The following is a 16,148-nucleotide window of genomic DNA, read 5'->3' as shown; positions in this document are numbered from 1 at the left end:
TTTACCTTCTTCTTCTTCTTCTTCTTCTTTGGTGTTGACCAGTGTATTATAGCTAAATATTTCAAATATATATATATATATATATATATATGTATGTATATATATTGAAATGATTACTGTGTGACATTTGACAAAAAACGAACAAACATACATGTTGTTGGATGCTTGTATTCTCTTTCTTTGCAAAAAAAAAGAGTAAATAAGACCCCTGAATCCCAACACCTGCCTCCACAGTGATGACTTGTTTGTTCAGTGGAGAGTGCTTTGAAAATCACTGCCCTGCTCTGCCTCTGTCTACTCCAGCGAGGAGGAAACAGGCACATTAAGAAGAAAACACCATAAGAAATTTGTGTTTGAAACAAAGACAAAGGGAAGAAAATTATAATAATACTTTTTATTAATTTTTTTCATTTTTCACTGTGTTTTGTATGAACACATATGAACTTGATAAAAGAAGAAAAATGTATATTATTTCACAAAGTGTGCTTGCATTATACCTACTTCGAGATAGATGCATTTACAGTATTGATAAATGACAACGCAGAGTGTGTTATTCCTAAAAGTGACTTTATGAGCCGTATGTTACGTGGCTAAAAGTCTACCTCATTATTCGATGCTGATGCAGTCCCATAAATTAGAGGTGTGAAGTGTGGACCATCTATTATCAGTAGTAATTATTTAATTATCATGTCATTTCTCAATACCAGCTTTTCTGACTTAAATCATTGTAAATGATCACTTTCTAATCACCTAACATACATCCGAACTTGGTCCTCATATGATGCACTTTCCTTTTTACATCACGTCTATTGATATGAATGTAGATGATAAACAGAATGAAGTATTGATTCGGTCTGAAGACTAAGCCTGAGCACAGCACGGTGCGTTATTTCACTGACCTTTGAATTCTCTTGGCTGTAAACAGCCCAGTGGAAACCATGAAGTAGGTTCCGCTGCAGTCATTACCGTCACTTGGTGAGTCTGCCTCACCAACATACCTGTTTGTCCATGTTGCATCGGTGCACTGAATCTCACAGCACCTGTGGCCAACATTGTTCCATGACTGATACTGTGCATGGGTCTCATGTTGTCACATTTAATCAGAGAAAGGTTTCTTTTTGGTTTATGTGCTACACAGTCATTACTGACTTTTAATTATCTCTGTATAATTATCTAAATTATATGTTAATCCAGTTTCCGCCTAAAAGGCACATTTTGGTTTAGTTCGGTGCAAGTTTGACACAATTGTTTGTGTTTTGATTGTCAAAACAAAAGTTCTAAAAGGATACTTAATTACCGGGTCTGTAGCGTTCCATTCTTTTTTTTTGGCCTTTTTTGACAGCAGGATGCCATGTCATGGTATGAACATAGTTATAATTTACTAAGAGATATTGGTATAATATCAATGTATTATTTCACTGGGCGGGGGTGGAGTGGCTCAGTGGTTAAGACCGCTACCCTGTGTGCGAAAGACATCATGGTCGCAAGTTTGACTCCACCCCTGGCTGATTGTACTCAATTCCATTGTAAGTCGCTTTGGATAAAAGATTCTGCTAAATGACATGTAATGTATTATATCTGCTGTACCTAAAACAGTGGTTAGGCTGGACACACTTCATTTTGTTGATTAGTTGAACAAAAAAAAAAGTGACTAGAAATGGCATGAATGGGAAAAACACACAGAGCAGCTGTGAGTAGACCAACCCTTGGCAAAACACCTTTCTTGTGTGGACATTTTCTCTTGTGTGGACATTTTGCCTGGTGAAAATGCTAGAATGAGCTTCTTTGATCCCCATGGATGATCTGTCAAAGTTTGAGGATAGGTCCAACTCAGAAATGTGTGCGTGAGTGTGTGAGAGAGAGTTTGTGTACACCAAGAGAGGTGGAGTGTAGCACAATATAGCCCGGTTCTGACAAGATAAGAGCATAACAGCATTTTTTGTGTGTGTGTTTGACAGAGTGAGAGAGAGAAAGCAAAGGGATGAGAGAGGCTGACTCATTGACTCTTTGCTGCTCAGTGCTTGTAGATGCAAATGAGTCTGTTGACATGCCTGACTCCGCTCACAAATGACAATCCATTAGTTGTCCACACCCTCTACCTCCTGTTATCCTAACTATCTATCTATCTATCTATCTATCTATCTATCTATCTATCTATCTATCTATCTATCTATCTATCTATCTATCTATCTATCTATCTATCTGTCTATCTATCTCTTCCCTCTTTTCCATTTTCAAGTCCAGTGCGTCTCCTTATCCTTGTGCGTGTCTCTCTCATCACCCCCACTCCCCCTTTTTTCTGCCTCTATTTCCAGCTCGGCCCCTTTCAGCTGTTTTTTTCCCTCTCCTCCCCCCTTCCACCTCTTCTTTTCATCTCCCCTCAGCTCCCCGTTGCCCGTGGCGGCAATAACCTGAATCTGTACATTTAAATAATATGTAATATGTAAAACGACAGCAGTAGCTTTAGCTTTAACATGTTCTGTTGACCTGTCACTATTTAAGTTCTCTGCCTTATTTTAGGATTTATTAGGATGTAGGGCGTTTAAATGAGCTGATATTGACAATTATCTTGATATATCAATATTGCATCTATCATATTGATAGAACCTTTGTTATATTGACATATATTGAGGCCATTTGAGTATAAATCGCTATTGATTTATTGCTCAGCCCTGTGTGGATGCAGTATTTGTACAAACATCATTTTGTTGTTAAAGGTGTTAAAGGTAGGATTGCTAGAAAACAGATGATTGCTGCATTTTGTCTAGAGCTGCAACTAACCATTATTTTCATAATCGATTAATCTTTCGATTTTTTTTTCACAATTTATCGAGTAATCCCTTGGTCCATAAAATGTCAGAAAACGTTAAAAAATGTGGATCAGTGTTTGTCATCTGAAAATGATGATTGTCTTCCTTTGTCCACAAGCCAAAATGATTCTGTTTTTAATGATTTCTTTGCATTATGGAGCAAAGAAACCAAGAATGCCAAGAAAAATCTTGTTTTGATCATGATAAAAGCTTTAAACCGATTCATCGATTATCAACATATTTGACGATTAATTTAGTAATCGATTAATAACCGATTAATCGAGTAATAGTTTCCAGCTCTAATTTCATCCACTGGTTGTTAGAATACTTTTGTATTGTTTTGGGATCGTGTCTGTGTATGCACACTTTAGCAGCCAATAGGAGCACACTGTCTCTCTGAACTGCTCAGTAACTGGTCAAAGTCTTTTTTCACAGACTAGATTTCCTTTAGGCCGTAAACCTGGTGCTTGGAGATGCAGAAAACTAAAATGTTATTGTGGAATATAGAAAAAAAAACAACTTAATGCACCTGTACAGTTTTACACATAACTTATTGATTTGATTTGAAGCAATGCAAAAGTGCAATTATTGATATCTAACAGTTAATAAGCACATTTTTTACTCCACAAGCCGTCCATACAAAAGGTTTTCAGGTCCTGACAAACGTGATGTTTCCTCAGTGAAAATGTACATGCTGCTACAGAGCTCAATTATTACATACAATATCTGTGGGTTATGTATAAAAAATTGGGTTATATTTGCATGTCTTCTTTAAATTCTGCCTCGCTAAAATGTATTCAGTTCTCTTATTGAACTGTTTTATTCAGAAAGATTGACTGAGTTTTACTGTTTTGTTTTAACTTCCCATCTCACTTTGTATTCCATCTTTGTCTTTGTCCTTCACCACTACTTTCCTTTTGCCCTTCGGTTCTCCTTCATTCACTCACCTTCTGTCTGTCCTGGCTCTGTAATAACAAGAGATTCTGGCACAAGAAGAGAGTACTGAGTTAAACAGAGTTGCACAAGTAGGCCAACACAACTCTCGCCAGGGACGTGTGTGTATATGTGTGTCCATGTATGCTTTGTATCTGTCTGTGTGTGTATTTGCTAGTGCTTTAGGTCCTTTTCTGACACACACATTGACCTTGTCAGGACCAGTAGTCCTTATGGAGACCAGAATCTTTTCCTAATGAGGCAGAATATTATTTCTGAGGAATTGGTCAAGTGGTTATATAGATTAGATTATAATTGTGGTCAGGTTAAGGTGAGGGTTTGGCATTAACTGGCAAGTCCATACAGTGTCCTAAAAAGAACAGCTGCATAAAACCTTTTTTGAGTTTTGCAATATTAAACCAGTAAACCATGAAGACAAGTTGAGATGATTTGATGTAGTTGACTGCCTCATCTGAGAGAATGTGCACAGCAGTGTTTGGACTTCAGAGTTTAGTGACCTTTGTATTACCTCCATTTTCAAGGACTGCACTTGAGATAGATTAATAAAAAAGAAAAAAAAAGACTAAAGAAAAAAACTGTTGTTTATGGCATCTTGGAACCTTGGATCTTATTTTCCATAATTCTTAGCAATAATAATATAATATACAAAATAAAGGAGGTTCTCCGTGTTCTCCAGCTTCCTCCCACAGTCCAAAAACATGCAATGCCCCCAATGTGGAGGATAAAGCGGTAGAAGATGGATGGATGTATAATAAATGAGGGGTGATCAATGGGCTAATGTAGCTACGGATGTGTCTTTAACTGACATTATATACAAGTTAACTGCTTCGCTTTATCGAATGGAATAGTTTATTTAATGTGGGAGATTCATTTGGAATTTCAGCTTTACCCAAAAACCTCATTATTTAAATAGTACACATCAATAATACTTGGGTTTTGCATCTGGCTCACTGATTTTACAGTCTCCATGGAGATGGTTGATAGTGAGGTCACATTCTTCCATACTGTTGTACTGTTTATTATTTTACAATACTGTGCAATGACTAAATAAATGTGTGATTCTGAGTTTGTCAAACTGGAGTTCTGACGGTGATTCTGGGGACTGATGTGTTTTGACCTTTGACACTGTTTCTTTGTAAGCAGCATATGTCAATATTGTATATTCATGCGTGCTTGCGTGTAAATCTCTACACAGTATTAACACACACACACACATGCCGACATTTACTGTATGCATGTGTGGGTGTGTGCGCACAGTGTTTTTGATAAACAGACAGTCTAAGGCTGTATCTTTTCTGTGTTTGTGTGTAAAAACCTGTGTGTGTAGACTTCTGTGTGTAGACTTTATGCATTATGCAGACCAACGAGAGCCTTGTGCTATAAATAAAACAGGGCTGCAGTGTGCTCACTGGCGGAATAATCTATCTGACACTATGGAGAAGGAATGGGGGGAGACAGAAAGAAGACGAGCTTAGAGATGGACAGAGACAGGCATGAATGTAAGACAAGGGAAGATGAAGAAAGGGGAAAAGAGAAAAAAAGAAATGAAGGAAATGAGGCAGACTGAGCTGTAGAGACAGAAGATTAGGCCTAGGGAGAAAAGTGGTTCATCCTCAGGGCACCTAACAGTGGTGGTTAACACAATGAAACAGGGAAGAGTCTTCTTTCAAAAGGGCAGTAATTCATCATTGTCTTGGACAGAGTGCAATAGTGTTTCACGTTTCAGGAAAAATATTTAAAAACTTGCTATTTTTCTGCCCGATATGGAGAATACGAGAATACAATTTGATCCACGATGTAATTTTAAAGTCAAGCTCCAGTTCATCTTGGAAACTCAATAGATTACTTGAGATATCATCAATTTAATAGCTACTCTATATTCTAATGTAAAGATGATAACTTAAGAATATTCATTGTTTCTAGCAATTATGTGATTTGCTAGTTGTTTTGTTTGAACTTGTGATTTTGATTAAAAAAAAGATAAATTGTTCAGTCCTAACATGTCACTTGTCTTTGTCTATCATATAAGAGTGGCAATACTGGCAATAATGCTACGATTGTTCGTGGATCACCTGTCTTATTATTATTTATTCACTCCTGTATTTAACTGACACGTTTGTTTGTCACTTTGTGTCATACCCACTCAAATATGCAATATTCATGGAAATTACATTCATAAAGATGATGGACACTGACTCTGGGTGCCAGGACAAGTGTCGTTATGACAACAGCCAACCCCAGAGTTGCTGTTTTAGCAATGATGGTACACAGACAACAAACTCTACAACCTGAGAAGCTTGTACCAGTTTACTGTCGTTCTCTGACACCTTTCTCCAGGCTTGGTTTTATCTGGTTTGTGTCATGGACAGAGTGATTTATCCACCGCAATATTTAATCTCTTCTTGTCTGTTATGTGTCGATGTCAGACAGGACCTATAGTTGCATAAATGTGTTGTTTTGGTCTTCTGCCTCAGCTGAAAAATGTGCAAAAACATTGATTGATGATTATATCATGACTGAGCTGCTTCTTTGCCCCTTTACCACCTAGTTGTATATGAAATTTGAACAGTGTTATACATATTTAAAATAACGTTTTTTTTGAGTCGCTGTCTAAATGTCCAAAAACAGGATAAATAATGGAAACTATGTACAGGTGTCTTTCAAACTCTCTCATCTCTGGTGAAAAAGACGCTGATTTGCCGGCTTCCTGCAACAGCGCGAGTGACATTACTGTAATTAGCTTTCAGTAAGCTTGGTGTTAAAGGTTTAAATAAGTCAAATATATGTTGTCTCAGTAGTCTTCTTAATATCCCTTTGTTCATATAGGCCAACATTGACATATGAAAATAGAAATGCAAATTCAACTAGAGTTATCTGCTGGTTGCAGTTGTGTATGTGTTGTGTACATGACCTCATATCAACAAGACTATGATGCATAAATATTTAAATCCCTGTCTGTGTCTATATTTGTTGTCTGTTGCCTCTTATCTGCATCTTCCGTATATTTTAACCTTTTCCAAGTAAATAAATTCAACAAAATGTCTGACTTTCCTATTTCACAATTTCTTTCCCGCTTGATTGCTCTCTTTGTCAGGTCATGGAATTGAAAGGTCAGATGATCCATGTGCCAGAATCCTGCTCCCTGATGTTTCTGGGCTCGCCACGGGTCGATAAATTGGAGGAACTGATGGGCAGAGGCCTCCATCTGTCAGATATCCCCATCCATGATGCAACACGAGATGTTATCTTGGTGGGGGAGCAGGCTAAAGCCCAAGACGGTCTGAAGAAAAGAATGGACAAGCTCAAGGTTGAGTGGTTTATTTTTTATTCCTGGGTCTATTCTTTGTTTACAGAGAATATTGTCACATTTCACAAAAAACACACGTTGTCCGTGTAATTGCAGCCGCTAGAACTCGTTTGACTATTTTACAGTAAACTGATATAATGACAGCAATGATGGAAGGAATAGGTAGGTAGTGCAAATGTGATGTACCATGATTTGACTCATATGTAACATGTTTGCATGTTTGCTGGAGAATAGGATTTGTAGGCTGTGGCATCTCTGTGGAACCATAATGCTTCATTTAGTGTCGTGTGACACATTTATCCATCAATTTCTACCGCTTTATCCTCCACATGAGGGTTGTGGGACAATGCTGTGCCAAACTCAGCTGACATAGGGCGATAGGCGGGGTAAAGCCGGGACAGATCACCAGTCCAGACAAACAATCATCCACCACGGTCAATTTAGAGTGTCAGGTTCCTACCGGATCATGAATCCAGGACTTGTGTGACACATTTATGATTGTCAAAATAATAAAGCTCCTGTAACTACAAACAGGCCACAGCATACACTGAATGGCCCCCATTGTGCTCTTCCTGTGTTGCCGACCCTGCACTGAGCTCCTGCGTTGGTCAGGTTCATTTAGATTAACAGCCAACACACACAAAAACCAACCAGGACGAGGGATTGCTGTCATTGTTGACGGTTTGTGGTTCACGACTATTGAAAGTCAATCCAAATGAACCCATGCATCAGTTGTGGCAACTGGGCAATTCTCACTGATGCCTATTTAAAGTCATTGTTGCTGAAAAATGGCGGCTCCAGGGACTTGCTCTTGTAATTGCCTTTCAAAGAACCCTTGAGCAACTCACTGAGTCTTGACCCAGTCCTATGCATCTGCCAACTACATCACTCGCTCACTGCGACTGCTCCCTTAGGCCACTATTATAAATAGCAATATCTAAGTCGACATGCCTGCTTTACCAATGCTCAGTACTCCAGTAGACTCCAGTTGGCTTCAAGAAGCTCACCCTTGGACACAAATAAACGTGTGTCACAAATGCACCATGATGTCAATAATGATTGTGAATGAAATTGCAGTGCAGAACTGGTTGTTGTTAATGTTATTAGTCTTGTAAATGGGCTCTGGTAAGCAGTACTGTTTGTATGTTTCTAGCAGCAGTGCAGAGGCGGGTGGGGAACAACAGTTTCTTAGCAGTAGAATTAACATATTAAACTTTTCATGGGGGCCACACGGTTGGTGTAGTGGTTAGCACTCTTGCCTGCATGTTCTTCCTGTGTGTGTGTGTGGGGGGGGGGGGGGTTTCTCTGGGTTCTCAGGTTTCCTCCCACAGTCCAAAAACATGTTATATGGGGATTAGGTAAATTGGACACTCTAAATTGACCGTAGGTGTGAGAGTGAGAGTGAATGGTTGTTTGTCTCTGTGATAGAGTGGCAAGGGTGTCCAGGGTGTGCCCCGCCTTTTGCCGTATGTCAGCTGATATTGGCACAGCACCCCAGTGACCCTCATGTGGAGGATAAAGCAGTAGAAGATGGATGGATGGAACTTTTGGTGCTTGTTTGTGTTTCCAGTCATCCACCAACCTGTTAGCAGCTGTCTTAATATTAGATCTTTTGTGTCATCTGTCTTGACATACAACCAACCACTTCCTGTGTGTAATTCAGGAATGTCGGCGGGTGACACGAGACCTAAACACTGCTATACTGAGAAATACTGACAGTTAATGTATTTTTTGCAATAGTGTTAATGCAATATATCAAAGCTAACCTTGTAACCTCCCTCTCTTCCCCAGGCAACATTAGAACGCACTCACCAGGCGCTGGAGGAGGAAAAGAGGAGAACCGTGGATCTCCTTTACTCCATATTTCCAGGTGACGTGGCGCAGAAGCTGTGGCAGGGTCAGCCAGTGCCCGCTCGCAAATTTGATGACGTCACCATGCTCTTCTCGGACATTGTGGGTTTTACCGCTGTGTGCGCCCAGTGCACCCCCATGCAGGTCATCTCCATGCTGAACGAGCTTTACACACGCTTCGACTACCAGTGCGGCATTCTGGATGTTTACAAGGTCAGTAGATGGAAACATGCACATGTAATACTTGTTGACGCTGGGGAGGTTCTCTAGACTGTGGATCTGTGGAATAGGACATCAGCAAGGCAGGCAATTTGGAAGGAGGGTCAATAGCCTGGGATTGCTTAAAACGTAATGGTCCATGTGAACATTTGTGCAGAATGAGGCGTAACATCAAAGACTAATTATTTTTCCAGGAAGTGACAGTAGAGCCCGTGTTTCTTGTTTGTTTTTTTAAAGCAATAGCACTTAAGCTGGATTTGTCAGTCCTGAAGGGTGTGTCACTGCCTGTATGTAGTGTGTGTGTGTGTGTGTGTGTGCGCTTATTGAGTGGAAAAAGTGACTGATTAATGGCCAGTGTGTGGGAGTTTAACAAAGATGTGTCAATATTGTCCATCTGACAGCGTGGCATTGGGCCCTAGTTACAGTCATCACTGTGGTCTGCTGTCTTTCCCTCTCTCTATCCAAGCCTTTCATCGCCGAACCTATTTTTCTCGACAGTTTTGTTCTCTCTTTCACACCTGCCTTCCTCTGTCATCACCTTTGCCACCGTCCTCACTCTCTGTCTCATTACCTCATTTTCTTTGATAACAACGTATACTTAATACTTTCCCATAAAAAAACCTGCTTTGCTCTCTCTGAAGAGAGACAGAGAGGAAGGTCGAGAGACTGAATGTGTGCAAAAGGGAGAGGAAAAACAAGTGTGTTTTTTAAAAAAAAGGAGAAAACCATCAGAACTGAGCCTCAATCTCCCCACCGCATATTCAACGTGTAAGGAGCCCATACACTGCCATTGTCATGGTTACTCTCGAAACAAGCATGTGGCAAGTCTAAATGAGAGCAGTTTGTCTCCTAGTTTTCTCCTTTTCTCCCTGTGCCATTTACTTTTTGGCTTTATAAAGATCATGTCAACTGCCATTACACTTGAAGCTGGATATGGCAACATATCCTTGAAAATGGCACTCGTTGTTTGCTCTGCTTTGCTCACATTTGCTCTTTAGCCTTGGGGAGTAGTGGTTTTGGCTTCTCTATACAAGGACCTTGGTGCCACTGTAGTTTCTGCCGTTGTGTCCCAGACTAAGGTCTGAAATGGCTTGGCTCATCTGTTCTGTCAAAACATATTATACGTATTATAATAAAGGTACTTATTGAAAAAGAAATACCGGCATAAACATTTAACAAGATTTGAACTTTGGTGAATATGAGCCCTGTAGGCTACCCTAGTTCCACTACATGGTTCACTACATGATTTTCAGCATCAATAATCTGCTGACAGACACACAAGTCAGGGCTAATTGCTCCTTAGCAGTCACTAAGTGTGAAATGTTGATGCATTGCACAATACTGGATATTTGTTTCATGTTGGTGATGACTCAAGCCATCCCAGCCAATCAGAGACCAGGTTCATCAGAGAGAAGAGGGAGAAGGAAAGAGACAAAAAAAGAGATCAAAATGAAGTCACTTTTTTTTTTTTTCGTCTTTTTATATAATATCTGATCAAACCTGATCAAACAACAGCAGTATATCCGAAGAAAATGTGGAAGGATACAGAGAAATACCACCAGAGATCACAGATTAGCAGGATTCAGTACATGTAACTGAGCCAAGTTCAACCTGGTTTGACGCATCAATCTTTAGTGTCACTTCTCGTGTGTTTTTGTGGAGACTACTAATTGCCTCCTGGTGAGCGCTGGTGTGGTGTGTGATTCCCATCATCACTCTCTCATGTAGTGTGAACTCACAGCGACTGCAAAGATTTTCAATCTCATGACAGCAGTATGCACAGCAATCCACTGACACTAAAAGTCGCGGTGTGGGAACTTGGCTTTAATGTGACTGTAAGTAGGTCAGTAAGTAAGTAAGTACATTTTATTTATACTGTATAGCACCGTTTGCAGATATAAAATCACAAAGTGCTTCACAATAAAATTATAACAAAATAATAAGAACAACCAAAGTACAGAACACAATACAATACAAAAAAAAACATCATTTAAAACCCTCGTTCACCAAGTTTGTATAAACAGCCAAATTTTCAGCTGCTTTTTAAAAGAGTGAAAACAAGTAAGTGAGTGGTACGGCCATCCAAAGTCTAGGTGCTACTACTTGGAAAGAATGGTCTCATCTATTTATATACTTTGTTTGGGGAACCACCAGTAGCCCCTGATCTGCTGACCTAAGTCTTGGGAGTAGAGGTGCAGCAGATGCAGCACATTTAAAGCTCTAAAAGTAGGAACAAGGACTTCAAAATGTATTCTAAAATGAACTGGTAACCAGTGAAGGGATGCTAAAATAGGGGAGGTATGTGGCCCTTATATTACAAGAGGAATGAAGTGCTTTTCATCTCTTCCTCTCCTGCTCCATCTCTCATACAGATCGAGACGATAGGAGATGCCTACTGTGTGGCAGGAGGCCTTCACAAGAAAGTCGACAGTCACGCTAAGCCAATCGCACACATGGCCCTGAAGATGATGGAACTTTCTGAGGAAGTGCTGACACCTGACGGGAGACCCATCAAGGTGAGTTTCCATTCGTTCTCCACCAGGCATCGTTGGAGGCAGTTATGCATGTTACTGTCACATCAGGCGGGTTGGGTAGTTTGAGGTTCCTCTGTAAGGTGGGCTGCTGTGACAATCGAGAGGAATGTGCGAGAAGACTAGAGTCGACCCACATTTTTTGAGAAAATGTTAGATGTTAGTTAAAGAGATCAACTCTGAGAACAGCCTGACACCTCTCTGCTCTTCTAGAATATTGTCCAAGTATCTTACATTACATTGTAACTTACTTACATTTTACAGTTTTGTTTTTTAAGCACTGTGCGATCTTTACATGCTTTTTCTTTTTGTAAAAACAAATACGGACATGCATCATTTTGGGCAATATTTAGTTAATTTTTGATTGATTGTCTGTTCATATATGTGTGAGGACATTGCACATTATTGACTTTTGTTTTATATGAAGCCTGACAGTGAAGGATACATCACGCCAGATTTCATCAGGGCAGTTGCCATGGTGATAGGATGCATTATTGACGGCCAGGGTTTGCATTATGATTGATATGCAGTATGTTGATGTTGGAGATAGATGGGTGGATTGATTCAAACAGGATTATATGGATGATCACGTCGGTATCTAAATTGATGGATGGATGATATTTGAATGATGTGGTAAACACAGTCTGTTCTTATTTTCACAAGAGGGACAGTAAGAGAGAAATGCCTTACTTTGATGAAGTGGTTCAAAAAGTGATCATGATCTTTGTGTTAGCTGGTAAGTTCATGTGCTCAGGGAAATGTCACCGACAATTCTTTTGCATATTTTCCACAGTTTGATTGATTAAAAGTGTCATGAAATGAGGCAAGAGACATGGCGGGTCTGTAATGTTGTGTGTCTGTGTTTGAATTAAGAGTGGCTATAAAATCAACAGTAGGGCTACACACACACACACACATACACACCATGAATGTTCACATGATTAAAAGTGCCTGTGTGTGCTGTGTGGGTATTTGTGTGTGATGTTTTGTGCTATTTATGTAGTGATGTGTGTGTGTGAGTTGGTTTTCCCACTGTCTTGCGATTTCCTTTAGCTTAATCTTGTCCTCATTTTTTTTCTTCTTCCTTTCCCCCCCCCATTTTGTGTTGTACAGAGATTAGATACTGAGATATTCACCTCACACAACCTCCCATTAACATTGTTGCAGGGAGCATGTTTCTTAACGGTTTGGCCTCCTCTGTACTTAATACTCCATATAAATGAGTAGCATATTACACTAGCCCTGGACAGTATACAGGTTTAATGTTGACCTTGTTCTTTTATTGTCATAGTTGATTTTTGCATGTTGTGAATAGGTCACTTAAAACTGTTGTAATGGTAGAATTGATGGTTTTCCTTACATGTACTGCAGTTGGTAGTGTGGGTGTGTTTTATTCCACCACAATTCATATTCAAGACCAAATAAAACATTTAATCCATGTCAAGTATACGACTGCACATAACAAGAGCTTATTTAATGCAGTGGTTGGTGTTATATACCGAGCAGTTTAAATATGGAGGCAAAGAAAGAAGCACAACTGAGGCTACTGAGTTCAAACCACTCATGTTAATTCATTAGAAAGAAAAGGGAACACAGGATATCATTTATTTATATCTGTTCTAAGTACAGTCTCTGTCAAGGTCACCATCACTTCTAGACTGCCAGGATTGCAAGCCGGGGCGATAATTTGCAATCAGCATCATAAATCATGACCTAGGACAATTCTTTTGTTCAATTCTTTCTCAGATCTTTTTTTTGCTACTGTCGACACCTCCCCTGAAAAAGAAACGGAGCTTATGGTTTTGTTTTGGCTGAAAGAATCACTGGCTTAAGAAATAAGAAAATTGTGATTGTAGGATTTGTTTTGAGTCCGTATATTCACCAGCATTAAATGTGCTTCAAGCTAAGATGAAGTTATTGCATAAATATTGAGATGCTGACCAAAAATAAACCAAATAGCAAAATCTTTATCGATTTAAACATTGCAACTGGATTTAAAACTGAACGCAGACTTTTCTTTTCTCACCGCCGAGCACGTTTGGTTTTGAAAAATATTCAAACATAATGTGTGTGTGAGAGAGCGGCTCAGACAGGACACTGCTCTGCGCTCCGCTCCTAACATTGTCCATTTGCCTCAAAATAGAAAGGCCTTGCCAAGCATTTTGCCCTGCTCTCTTGTGCTCTCTCTCTCTCTCTCTCTCCTTCACCTCTTCATATTTCCCTAACCACCTCTACTCTTTCCATCCCTGTCTCTTTCCACTGCAGCCTTTTTTTTACTTGCTTTTCGCTCGGTTTTTATTGTCGTTACGGTCGTCTATAAATTTCTCTCTGCATTCTGCTCTGCTTCCTTCTTATCTGTCTTCACTTCATGTTGGTATGTGGGAGAATTATAGAGAGATTCAACACTTCAGCATGATAAATGTCGTTCAGTGAGTGCACTCAACTTCAGCCAATGTTGCAGTGTTATGCAAACCAGCATGAGAGCTGTGTGAGAGAGCTGCTCAGTGGGTGAGAGACAGAGAGAGAGAGAGAGAGAGAGAGATGCAGGGACACAGAGATCAATATATAGTGTGGAGTGAACATGTCAAGAGAGAAACATGTACAGAATAGAAAGTTGTTTTAATTTATATTCTGCCTCAGTTTCACGCCTGTAACATGATCTTTGCATGTGTGTGTTTGTTTGTGTTGAGCAAAGTGCTTATCCCTTTAACACCTAAGTCTCAAAATGTCCATCTGGACACCTTTGCTTATTTTAATCATAAAAAGGACCAGAAAATGTCCTGTAACTCATTTCCCCAGAATAACTTTCACTATCTGGCAGTTATTTAGCATTTACTGCACGTTAAAACACTGTTAAATAAAGAAAAACTAAAGGTTTTGTTATCTGGTGTTGTACATGAACACCATAAAAGATATTTAACTCTTTCCTCTCTGGTGACTAAAACTCTTATTCACCGGCATCCTGACATGACCGTGATACCTGCATGTTGGCTTTGACGTGCAACATCTCAGCTTTCAGAAACCGCTATATTGCTAAAGTTCATAGCGGGTTTCCTCACAATATACATAGTGAAACTATAGTATCTTCTATAAATGCTCGGGTCTAAACACTGCAGTATAATAGTTAAATATTGTTTTTACAGGACTGAATTATGCCTGTTCATGTGGGCTTGTGCAGTTTATGCACAATTTGTGCATTTTCCTTTCCTTTTTGAGGAATATCAAGAATATCAACACAGTGACTTTATTTTCAATATTTATTATCATTATGTAATCAAATGTGTTGATTCAAATGTATCCTTCAGTCCTTCAGATAGCCATCCCATAATTGATTTCGTTATGTGGTCTCAGGGATCATGGAGGACACGTGTAATGCTTTGTTTGCCGGGTTGTTGTATTTAGACTGCCTTAGTTTTACCTGGGCGTACCTAATAAACTGGCACCTACATGTGTGAGACGGTGCTGACTCACACACAACTCTCTCCTCTCTTTGTCTCACTACATCTCCATCTATGTCTCCTCCTGTCAGTTTGGCCAGAGGCTAGAATGTGATTAGTTGTCTCTGCCACTCGCTCATTGGCTCGTCGATAACCATGTGCTGTGGATGCTGACTCATAGCGGGGAGGAGGGGAAGAGCGCATGAGTCTCACTGTGTCTGTGTTTTGAGACTAAGGAATAAAGAGGAGAGTGGGTGCTGGACACAGATTTGTTTGTATGTCTGTGAGTGATTGTCTGTTGTAGAGGCAGACAAGAGTATGACCATCTGTAAGCAGCTGAGCTGAAAAATAGGTCACACTCGTTCACCTACAGTGCAGGCCTGTTCTCCCTCTTGCTTCCTGTCTCTCCAAATTTCTTTACCTCTCTAATGATGTGGAGCTTTTGCCATCAGATTATTTATTTAATGATTAATTTTTTTTGCCCCCCCCCCCCTTACCTTGTCTCTCCTTTTCCATTGTCTTCCTTTCTCTGTCTTCCTGTCTATCTGTGTTCTTTCTACCTCACTACCCCCATCGCCTGTTGTTGCCATGACTACCTTACAGTGTGCTGGCATGCACATAGTGGCTTTGGTTACCGAGGTGATGAGATGCTCAAGTAGATCTTTGGAAATCTACTGGGTTCCATTAGCGCGCGTGTGTTAGGACATGTATACGTGTGGACTGTGTATGTGATAGATAACCTGTTCCCAAGTGGAGATAAACTGTATATCGCTCAACAGTACATGTGCTACAGGACGAGCAACGCAGGAATGATTGTCATCAGTTCAGCGAGGTGATGTAATTCATTGACATTCACAAAGAAGTCAGGTTTGTTATTGTGGCAAAGGTTAGTCACCAGAGATGACAGGTTGGATTAACTTCATGCACAAACCACAGATGTGCTTGCAGATACAGAAGATTCAATGCCACACACGATTAAAAGCTTACACTGAGAGATGACTACGGCGACTTCTCCGGATTTTCAACTAATAATGTTCTT

General features: G+C 39.9%; 1 protein-coding gene across 1 annotated transcript in view; it reads left to right on the top strand.

Moving 5' to 3' along the window:
* Nucleotides 1-16,148, top strand: part of gucy1a2 (guanylate cyclase 1, soluble, alpha 2) — a 33,789-nt gene that overhangs the window by 14,199 nt on the left and 3,442 nt on the right. Inside the window, exons 5-7 of the mRNA XM_058634714.1 lie at nucleotides 6,859-7,071; nucleotides 8,863-9,135; nucleotides 11,514-11,657. Of these exons, the coding sequence (XP_058490697.1) occupies nucleotides 6,859-7,071; nucleotides 8,863-9,135; nucleotides 11,514-11,657 (630 nt within the window). The remainder of the gene's footprint in view (nucleotides 1-6,858; nucleotides 7,072-8,862; nucleotides 9,136-11,513; nucleotides 11,658-16,148) is intronic.

This window comes from Solea solea, chromosome 7 (genome assembly GCF_958295425.1).
Source record: "Solea solea chromosome 7, fSolSol10.1, whole genome shotgun sequence".
Lineage (NCBI taxonomy): Eukaryota > Metazoa > Chordata > Actinopteri > Pleuronectiformes > Soleidae > Solea > Solea solea.
The sequence above is the reverse complement of the archived record's forward strand: the minus strand, read 5'-3'. Positions and strand labels throughout refer to the sequence as shown.